Consider the following 11691-nt stretch of genomic DNA (forward strand, 5'->3'; position numbering starts at 1 on the left):
AAGGTTGCGAATGATATGATAAAATATAATTGAAATTTGAGAGAAGAAAAACAAGAAAAGGGAGAAGAGAGAAACAAATAAGTAACTAGCGAATGATACCATATCGCACAATTTCCATTGTGTGCCCTTTGAATTTAAGCCTCGTGCCCCTCAACAACACCCCTACAATACCCCCGCAACGCTCCATAACAAGAGTCGCATTAGATGTCGCACGTCTCGAGACCGCCTCATAACAAATATGAATACTAAGTAGGTTGCTCTAGTTTAACCACCAAGACATTGCCTGCGTGGTTTTCAAGCCTTCGTATGGGGATCCGCGATTAGTTGTCAAGTAATCCGGGTTCAATTCCAATAAGGGGGAGGTTTCTTCAGGATTTTTCTGCGATTAGCTGCCAAGCAACTCGGAATTCGCGATTAGTTGCCAAGCAACCCGGGTCAATTCTTGGAGTTTTTTACCTAGCGTGCGTGTGTCGCAAATGAGAGTATTCGATGCGAAAATATGCCATTAAAAAAAAAGTAGGTTGCTCTAGTTTTGATTCTCTTAAATACCCCACTAATGTAATAACGAACAAATAAAGCAAGAAATTTTTTTCCTATTGCCATAAGACCACTCCCAACCATGACGCCGTCATGGGCACTTCCTCAGCGCCACATCAGCTTTCTCTCTCCTCCTTTCTCACCACTTCCTCACATAACACTCCCATAACACACCATTGCCAACCATGACACCGTCATCAAATTTATTAAAATCCACACTCCCAGCAGCGTCAACCGCCATTTGAGTAAGACTATGAATTTTTGGAGGCATTTTAAAAGTGTGTAGTTTAATTGTGTGAGTATTTTAGAGTATGAAATGAAAGTAAATTGTGTGTGTTTGTTGTAAGGTTGAATGGTAGTTATATAGTGGGAGTATGTTTTAAAAAAAAAAAAAAATACAAAAAAAAAAATTCAAACGGCAATATAGCCGTTTAAATGGCAAAAACAAACAAAATAATATGCATGGCGGTGTCATGCCATGTGCTATCCCAGGAAATGGTGCAGGGCGATTAAGGTGAGGGCGGAGGAGGGAGGGGCCATGGCGGACCATTGCCAATGGCGCCCTCGAGGGCGGTGGTGGATGGCGGCTCCATGGCGATCCGTTGGGAGTGGTCTAATAGACTCTTATAATTAATTAAATAAATATTCATTTGGAACAAACAAATACAAATAAAATAAATAAAATAAATAAATAAATAGTGATAAGTTTCTTTCATTCTTTTTGGGAATGGTCGGATAAAGTAAAGCTTAAAGAAGCATCCCACCGACGACACACCACCTTTCACTTTCCCTCCTTTTCCATCATTACCCCTTCCCTTCCTTCACATTATTATCACAATCATTAATCCATTCTTCAGTCATTCTTTTTTTTTTTTTTTCTAACCAAAAAAAAACATTTTCTATATTGATTCATGGGCAATTGTCTATTTGGAGGTCCATCAGAAGATGATAGAATTATCAAAGTAATCAACTCAACCGGAGGAATTATGGAATTCTACGCTCCCTTGACGCCCGAATGCATCACCGACGAGTTCCCGGGCCACGCTCTGTTTCGAGGAACCGATCTTTTTTATAAACCGGTTCCTCATCATGAGTTTTTAGTCCCGGGTAACTCCTACTACCTTTTACCACTTGATAAAAGAAGAGGGACAAAAGTTGGTCATGTGAGATCAAATAGTCTTCCTGTTAACACACCAGCCCCTTACAGGATGTCGTTCGATAGCCGTAGAACGTTTAAAAGATCGTATACTCATGATACCAGAAATAATCATAATCATAATCATAATGGGAGTGGGTTTTGGAAGGTGAAATTGGTGATTAGTCCTGAACAATTGTTGGAGATTTTGTCACAAGAAGGAAGGACACAAGAGTTGATTGAGAATGTGAGAACTGTTGCTAAATGTGGGAATGAATCTGCGGTTTCATGTGCTTCGTCCACTGCAGTTTCGGATCAGTGGAGTCTTTGTAGTAGTAGCAGAAATGGTTCTAAGAAAGATGTCGTATTAGAGATGTAATTAGTGACGAAACAACTTTGTGTTAATTGTTAATTAACAGTGTTTTGTTCATGTAGTTACTTTGGTTAATTGATCTTAGTTTAAAGATTTGTATGATCCTTTAATTATACGTCCATTATAACAAAGCTATAGGATTAACTGTTTGGAAATGTATTAAACTTTACTGAATTTTTGTTGTTGTACGTATTTAACTTTATTTATAATTGTATCGTATGTAATGAACTTTCAATTGTTTCTGTTGTACTAGCTCTTTGGAAGATGACATTGTGTCAAATATGGATGATAGTATTGAATCTAGGTAGTACAAGGGTCTTAGTGTACATATTACAAGTGTAGGAGTTTAGTGAGTAGAACCTGATAACCATGGTTATCACCCACCGAGCAACAAATAGATTAATCACAAGAACACACAAGATAACAATTAAATAAAGTGCGAGAAATGTAAAAAACACACAAATGTAGTTATATCCAATATTGCTATTAGTTTAATCCACGACCAAACATAGAGAGTTTTAGTGATAAATTCGGAGGTGTTAGGGTTACAAGAGGCCAATGGTTTAATTTATAGAGAGTACAAAATAAGAAAACAAAAACTGTTCGCATATGGTGATATCATGTTGCCAAACGCGATCCCCCTAATTCTCCAGAACCAAAACTGCTCGATCACATTTGTCACATTTTAACCATGCACGTCGCGTTTAGTGACATCATGTCGCCAAACGTGAGGTCCCGGCATGTTTTTTTTCTTAGACTTTTTGTTCACAAATCTACAACCCTCAACAACAACAATGTAATTACTCCGTATTATATAATTCTAATAAGGAGTAATAGGATTAATCAATTCAATTCAGACAATGAATTGGTGATGTAGCTATTTATATGTGTGTGACGTTAGAAGGAAGAAAAAGTTAAAAGTCTGATACATACTTAGAGCACTCGGTATACATAAATCGATTTCACCGTCCCCAAAATCGACGCCGGAATCGACGGTCGGTCGACACCGCTCGCCGTCGCCGCCACCGTCGATCTTCAATGTCGCCACCAAGACGGTGGATTTTTTGACCGTTGAAGCTCTTGTTTTTTAATTTTTATCCGTTATCCAACTGTCTCTCTCTCTCTCTCTCTTTTTTCTTCTTGTTAATTTTTGGTTTTTTAATCTTTTTTTTTTTTTTTTTTTTTTTTTTTGCAGGTTGGAAGGTGGAGGTCTGGAAGAAGGAAGAAGATACGCCAGCTAGAGAAGATAATTTAGGTTTTTAAAAATGGTCCTATTTAATTTTATATTGGGCTATTTTATTTTGGGTTATCTTATTTTGGCCTAAACAGTTTTTAATTTAATGTTTATATTATAAATCATTTACATATTTTATATTTTATTTTTATTAAAATAAAATAATAATAATCAATAAAAAAATAAAAAATGGACACTGAAATGGACACTGTGGACACCTCCACCTGACGCACAGTTAATCCATTTCAGTGTCAAAAATGGACACCGAAATGGAGACCGAAATGCTCTTAAACTTGAAAATTAACTTGTTACAATAATATTGAAAAAATTAAATGAACATTAATTTTGAAAGCGACAAAAACACATTATTCGGGCTTAAACACGACTCTTTGTATTGATTCAAGTTCGAGGTCGAGTAATTATTAAATGAATGATCTCGACTTTACTGATAACGACTTGTAATAGTCCTGATCCGTACTCTCCCGACTTTAGATAAACAACTAATTAAGTACCGAATTCCAACATCTTCAGGGGAAAACAATGTCCACAGATGCAGCTAGGTGCTCTGCAGATTTGGTAATGGGTCGATATGGGTAACTTTTGCTGTGGGTCGAAATGTGTAAAGTATAAATAAATGATTATTTCTATAATTATCTACATGTATATGATAAAATGACTTGAGAGGTAACTCACTGTGAGCAAATTTCTCTCCAGTTAAGGTGATATTTTTTTTATATATAAATATTTTCGTTTACATGATTGTTCTGTCAGAGAATGAAAGTTACCCATGTTGACCCATTCATAAGTATAGCTCAAAATTTTCCACCTTCATACAAAAATCTAAATTTTCACTGATCGTTTACCTTTCAAGTTTGTCATGAAAATCTACAGTACTATTCGAATAGATCTGCAAATGTAATTAGCATACCTTAAAGTGAAAAAAAAAAAAAAAAAAAAAAAAAAAAAAAAAAACAGAAATCAACTAATAATAATAATGTTCATTACGGATCTCAGAGACCAACAGAAATGCTTATATCTTGACAAAATTAAAAATAACCTGCTCAAACTGTCTTATAAGGATTATTTAGCAGGTTGACACATCTACATTTGCAGTCACCAAATCCAAGTTTTGTTCAAAAAATTAAGTATGATAAGGTCAATTTGGGTGTCACCTGCCCACACCAAAAGAATGTACTCAGATGTTGGACGTTAATGTAGTAACAACTTGATATAAATATACTTGTCATCGGTTGATACTCGAAAAGTTATTCTCATCAAGTACAACTTTAAGATGATTTCTTCAAACGCTTCAGCTCAAACACCCATTAATACAGTAGGTAATTTACAACTTTTAAAGACCAATCAATCAATCAACGTTATTCCTAGATAACTGATAAACCCAATACCACCATGAGTGGTGTATGGGGAGGTGAGATGTAGACAATCTTTTCCCTATCCGAGAATAAAAACAAGTCATTTCTCCACCCACCCAGAGTGAAACACTCTCAAAAGTAGAGAAAGTCATCCCTCTATCTATTCAACGGATAAAGAGATTGCTTCCTAGTGGACTTCCGGCCAAAAAGTAGAAAAAAAATTTTCTTTTAAAAAAAGTATAATAAAACTATAATAAAATTGAGACGCCATGAAAATGGTAGAATCAAATTTCCATGGGTTTTAAAACATGCTTGGGATTCAATTTAGGCTCTAAACGGCAGTCAAGACGCCAATAAATCGACGCTTGCTATTGACTCCAAAATAGAGTCAAATAATAAAATCTAATATCGGATGAATATTTTAGCAATTGATACTTACCAGACTAAATGTTTTCAGTAATAGACACTTGGATAGAAGACGTGCAAGTGCTTTCTTAGAGATATCTATATCATCTATAGTTAAGGTAGTGATGCTACTAAATCCGTTGAATGTATCTAGTTAGTGAATACAACCAATATGAAGATACAGATCAGTTAATTGTTGTAATGAGAAGACATCTAAGGGTATCCTGTGCATATAACCCAAACGAAGTTTCTTCAAGACATTATTCTCGACAAAAAAGATATTATCGGGTCCACTTCAACAGAGGTGTCCGCCTCACATATGGAGAGCGACAACTCTACTATGGGACCTTGGTGCAGTAGAAGAATTTGGTATATAATATCTCCCCGTGTAATCCCAAACTGATGTTAAAATAAAAAATAAAAAAACATTGTATAAATTATTATTTTCACCAGTTGACACTTAAAATTATCCTCTTCAAACACAAATTTCGGGATCTTAGTCCAACTGTACCTCCATTCTTTAGGGAGAATACATGTCCTGCCAGCCTCTCGAATAGGTACAAGACATAGGATGGTTTCTATTATATTTGGAGGAAGGTTGTTCAGTCTATCTACACACAAACGTTCGATTTTCGTCTCAACAAATTATTGCGGGGCAAACACCAATTAATACTGCAAATACCAATTGTACATAACTGCATATCGCTCCTAGGGTTCATATATATGTATAAGCAATTCAAAATAAACAGAGTTCAAGATTAAACACACAAATGCATTTCAGTCCAGGTTTCATAATAATGCAATTATCAAATTAGTATAAACGGCTTTAGGTTTAACACTTACATGAAATGAATAAACATCGTTTTAGATTAATTTAATTGTTCACATCAACTGTAATATTGCTACAATTAGAGATAATCAAACTTTCACTGATTTTCCATCAAAAGTATTGTGTTTGATAACAATTGCAGTACATAAATATTTTACGATCAAAAGATAAACTAGGTTTACTGACATCGAAGTCAGTTTTGAAACCCTAAGGTTGTACAAATGTCAGATAACAAACAAAAGAGTACGAACTTTTTACCTTCAAAATCTCATCCGGCCCAAACCGGCACGGTTTACTTGTTGAAACGCAATGACGATATTTGAATTTGAAAGGGTTTTTGTGTGATCGTGAATAGAGATAACTGACAGAGGTTATTAGGTTAAACCTTAACTTCGCATATAAGGTTACAATATACACACATTCACAGGCCTACAATATTTGTAAAAAACCCGATTACTCGCCGATTAATCTTCGATTAATCAATTTTAGAAACAATCCGTTCTGATTTCCAAAAATCCGTCTCGCCGTGAATTGAAAGATCAAAATCGAATTTCATAATCAAATTAAAGTAAAAAATTATTAACATTTTAACATGAATTTAAACTAGAATTTTGTAGTTTTGAAGCAAAATAAACAATTTTAAATAACTATGTTAAAAATTATCTTTATATTTATGGTTTTTTCCTATAATTACTCATATAAATATTAAAATTTAATATTTAAATGTATACAATACAATCCGATTAATCTCCGATTAATCCCCGAATTGTCGATTAATCCTTACAAAGTCTCGGCCGATTAATCCCCGAATAGCGAATTTCACAACCTTGAATATAAGGTTACAATATACACACATTCACAAGCCTTCAATGTAGGAGATAAAGAAGGAAGGTACAATCGATATTCTTATATCAACATCAAATAAACAGATTAACTGAGGAATTTGCTAACGACAGAACATCTGGTTTACGGGCTCACTAAGCGAGATCTTCGGAAGTGGTGTGTGTCTGTAGCCTTTTGATCTATCTGTTCTTCTGTAGTTAGGATGCATAAAACAACATGTACATCACGGTTATATTTGACTTTAATATAGCGGTTATTGAATTGTACAAGATTTTTATAAACCTTAACGCGCATTTTCCGTTAACTAATAGTCGTAGCATGGAGTATACATTTTACATTTACGCCTATTTTAGTGGATATATATGTCATAATTGTTGGGCATTCGAATTGATTATAGAAACGTTCGATACTTGAAAAAATTACCAGGGTAGTCCATGTTTATACGAAATTGCTATAATATAATAGTCAAATAACTTTTTTATGTGTATAGTCACTGTAATTTGTACACTTTGCACGGATAGTGATCAATCCTTAATTAATGAAGTTACTTAATTACGGATTGAGTGCAATAAGATTATGATGGAGGATGGAGTGTTTGATGATTATTTTGGGCCCCGATGATCGTCTTTCACTTTAACTATCAAGTGATCAACCACCCCGACCCGGTCTTGATTGTTAATTAGCATAATTCACCTTTGCGCGATGTAAAAATTCCTTGGGCAAGATCACAAGTGAAAATCACAAAGGCTTAGGCAAAATGGCAGAGAATCAACAACCCATAAATGAGAGGCCAAGCTCCCTATTTATAGTATTCGAGATATCCGCGGTCTGCGAATTACTTAACTATCTGCGGAAACTCAGCGGATTAAACCGCAGTCCTTTATTTGTGCGGAAATATAGCTGCTATACTTATTTTCAGCGAATATTGCATATCTTAGCTTTAGAGTCCGCATAATTCTGCTTTTAGCCTTTAGCAAATAAAACACACATATACAATGCCATGTATATGATCAAGTCCCCCCAATTTATTATGATTCATTTTGCGAAGTAGATGTATCATGATAAACTCTAAAATTCCGCATTTAACATAACCGCTATTCACATTTAAATATTTTCGCTTTCGCTTTAGGTTAGTTACCGTTTTCACCCGTTGTCTCAAATATTACCGTTTGAGTTATCACAACGGATAATTAACACAATCAATTGCCACCCTTATTTCCCCTATATATATCATGATTCATAACCACCAAGGTCTCACTCGCTTTATCTAACATACTTCGCAATTACAAAAATTCGCAATTAACCTTTACGAATTCTTAACCACCACTTCTCCTTCGTAATTAAAAATGAAGATTGACGAAGTTGATAGAAAGGTAGATCCCAAGGCTCTTATTACGAAACTAATAACCTGTCCGGAATCTAAATCAACATCTTCCTCCGGCAGCCAAATCAAGCAGGAAAAATAGGTGATTCCTGTCGTTGATTTGAGTCGAAGTCGCCATCATCACAGCCAAGTTCCGGAAAACGGCCACTTCAAACTCCACCATCATCTCAGAGCAAGAAGCTTAAACAAAGCACTCCCTTGGTCGATAATCCAATTTCATCGGATGATGAAGGGGAGAAACAAACTGGTATATCACGTACTTTTACGCATATGTATGACCTTGTTTACCGTACATTCCACTGCTATAATAATTGTTTTGGTTTATAGGAGGCTCACCATTCAATCTACGCTACCCGAGCCCGCAGTCCATGGAGCAGATTATAGAGCTGTTCCGCACTCCTCCAGACTCGTATGGGGTGCGGATTGATGGCCTATCGGGGTATACTTATGCGTCTGCTACTGCTGCACTTGACCAGCGTCAACAGATGAAATTAGCCATTCCAGGCGAGCTTCGCCGCGAATTTTCTAAGCTCTCTGCGCTTGATGCGCACAACAGTTTTGTTCAAAACTTTTATATGTGTTTCAACTCGGCATACGATGTGATGTGCCGTCAAGAACAATTTTTCAATGTTCTTGAAGCCGAACAGCAGAAGTACAATGCTGAGAGGATCAAAGCTGAAAACAGCGAGAAACGCTGTGTTGATCTCTCCTATGAGCTCAGCGTGGCCAAAACCACGGTAGATGAATTGAAGCTACAAGTGTCTACTGCAGCTGACAAACAAAACAATCTTCAGACAACAATATCCTCACTACGAGAGGAGGTTTTAAAGCTTACTGCGGAGCGAGACAATGCTCTGGCCTCTGCAGCCTCCGCGAAATTTGAGTTCTCCCAACTCCGCAAACACTTACCGGAGTTTGCTAAAAAGGTTCTCAACTCGCGTCCCGTGAATGTTCTGTTTTCTACTTACGCAGCTGCTTTACGACTGCGCGAGAGAGTAGAGTTTCTGGATGAAATTGCTCCACATTGCACCATACCAGATCCACTACCTCCCGCCATTGGAGATCTCGTTTGTTCACTTGCCGAAGCGCGTGAAGCAGCTGCTACTGCACAAGCAAGTTTAGCGGATATTCCAATTGACAAAGTTACTGCAATAAGTCAAAAAGATGATGCTACTTTAAAAGACATCTTTGAACTTGACTTATCTAAGCTAGAATAAAATATTGTAGAAATTAGTGTGCAGCTATCTCTGCGCCGTTATCAATGAAACTTCACTTTTTCATATTTATTCGCGAGTACTCTTTATTTATATAGTGCTTTTTCGTAAACAGGATTCATAACACAAACTTGTCCTTTGCAATTTCCAACTTTTATTATTGTGCACATAATAAATGCGTACTTTTGCGAAACAATCTGTATGCGTATATATTTATACGTTATGAATCTTCTAAGTCTTCCGAAACGATCCTTAGGCAATTAATTAGCAATTACGAAGCATCTAAGTATTGGCAAAATCAAATACTTAGGATATAAAATTTCTTTCGCAATAATTTGCATGCAAAAGTGGGCAATTTCATCACTTTGCTATCAAAACACTTGTGAAATACTACAACGTTATGAAACAAACTGTAAAACATTTCATAATCATTCGCATTTCACAGATAAACTTTTCACATACTTTTACAAGTGTTTATTTTTAAAATTATTACAAGCGTGATCAAGACTTGCAAAAAATTAAAAACAAAAACACCAAGTATATCAGCCATATGCCTTGAATCCCATTTCGCACTTTGTACATATATCCTCGATAGTTTTCGCAAAGCTATGCATAATATCGCTTTAATAAAACAGCATGCCACGCATTAGGTAATTTCGCCCTTCCATATCCGCGAGCTTATATGAACCTGCCGCATTAATTGTCACAATTTGATAAGGGCCTTCCCAATTAGGACCCAATTTTCCAAGCTTTTCTGCTCTTCTTGCTTCATTATTTCGCAGCACCCATTCGCCTATAGCGAAAGACAAAGCACGCACTCTTTTGTTATAATACTTAGCAATTTGCTGCTTATTATTCGCTTCTCTGATAGTAGCCATTAACCTCCGCTCTTCAATGAAATTCAGGTTTTCGCTCAACGCAGCATCATTCGCTTCTTCCTCAAAGTTAACTATTCTATGCGTTTGTACCAGAATTTCTGCGGGAATTACTGCCTCAGAACCATATACCAAACTAAAAGGTGTTTCCCCTGTGCTCTTTTTAAAAGTTGTGCGATGTGCCCACAACACATTGGGTAATTCATCTACCCAACCAGTTCGCTTTTCGCATAACCTCTTTTTAATACCGCTTACTATATCACAGTTGGTTACTTCGCATAAGCCATTAGCTTGTGGGTGCGCTACTGACGTAAAATTTTGTATGATATTTAAATCAGTGCACCATGTTTTGAAAGGATCTTTCGCTATTTGTGCACCATTATCGCTAACCAGTTTTCGCGGAATGCCAAATCTACAAACAATGTATTCCCATACAAAATTTCGCACTTGTACACCAGTAATAGTGCGGACCGCCTTAGCTTCAACCCATTTGGTAAAATAATCGATTGCCACAATCAGGAATTTAACATTGCCAGGCCCTGCAGAAAATGGCCCTACAATATCAATAGCCCATTTGTGAAATAACCATGGCGAATTGACAGGTATCATATCATGCCTTGGCATTCGGTTCTGCGGGGCATGCCTTTGGCAACTTTTGCATCTTTTAACAATTTTCGCCACATCGCGGTATAGGGATGGCCAAAAGTAACCCATCCGCATAATTTTCGCTGCAATTGTTTTGTAGCCTGAATGCAGTGCACAAGTACCATTATGCACTTCTTCTATAATCATTTCTGCCTCAATTGGGCCAACACATCGCATCATTGGTCCGCAGTACGATTTGCGATATAGGATATCATTTTGGATGATATACATTGGTGCCCGCTCTTTTACTAAACGAGCTTCGCGGCTATCGCTTGACAAAGTATCATTTCGGATATATTGTATAATTGGCTCCATCCAATTTGGATGTTCTTCTTCAACAGATGCGACCATTAAGTCACTATCTATTGATTTACTTGGTAATTCCTCAACCCATACTTGTTTTTGAAAATGCGAAAACGCTAAAGCGGCCAATTTGCTCAAAGCATCTGCCTTCTTATTTTTGACTTCTTGGCACTTGTGCAAGTTCAAAATGCTCAAACCGCGCTGCTAATTCCTTTAACAGCTGCAAGTATTTCTGCATAGATGGATCATGTGCTTCGAAAGAGCCATTAAACTGATTCGCTACTAACTGAGAATCTGTAAATGCTCGCAATTTAGCAATATTCATTTTTCGCGCAATATTTAAACCAGCAAGTAGTGCTTCATACTCCGCTTCATTATTTGACACATCTAAATTAAAACGCAGTGCATACGTATGCTCCTCACCACTTGGGTTTGCCAAAACCAAACCCGCACCTGCACCTTCTGCGCACGAAGCACCATCAATAAACAAATCCCAAGTTTCGTCAAGTACCGGTTTCAACGCAGTTCGCTCATTAATCAC

At 36.6% G+C, this 11691-nt stretch overlaps 1 protein-coding gene across 1 annotated transcript; it reads left to right on the top strand.

The window, feature by feature from the left end:
- Positions 1 to 1414: 1414 nt before the first annotated feature.
- LOC139850576 (uncharacterized) lies at positions 1415 to 2219 on the top strand. Its single transcript, XM_071840137.1, has one exon. The coding sequence runs from the start codon at positions 1449 to 1451 to the stop codon at positions 2049 to 2051; it is 603 nt and encodes a 200-aa protein (XP_071696238.1). The 5' UTR covers positions 1415 to 1448; the 3' UTR covers positions 2052 to 2219.
- Positions 2220 to 11691: the final 9472 nt, after the last annotated feature.

The sequence above is a fragment of the Rutidosis leptorrhynchoides genome, chromosome 5 (genome assembly GCF_046630445.1).
Source record: "Rutidosis leptorrhynchoides isolate AG116_Rl617_1_P2 chromosome 5, CSIRO_AGI_Rlap_v1, whole genome shotgun sequence".
Classification (NCBI taxonomy): Eukaryota; Viridiplantae; Streptophyta; class Magnoliopsida; order Asterales; family Asteraceae; genus Rutidosis; species Rutidosis leptorrhynchoides.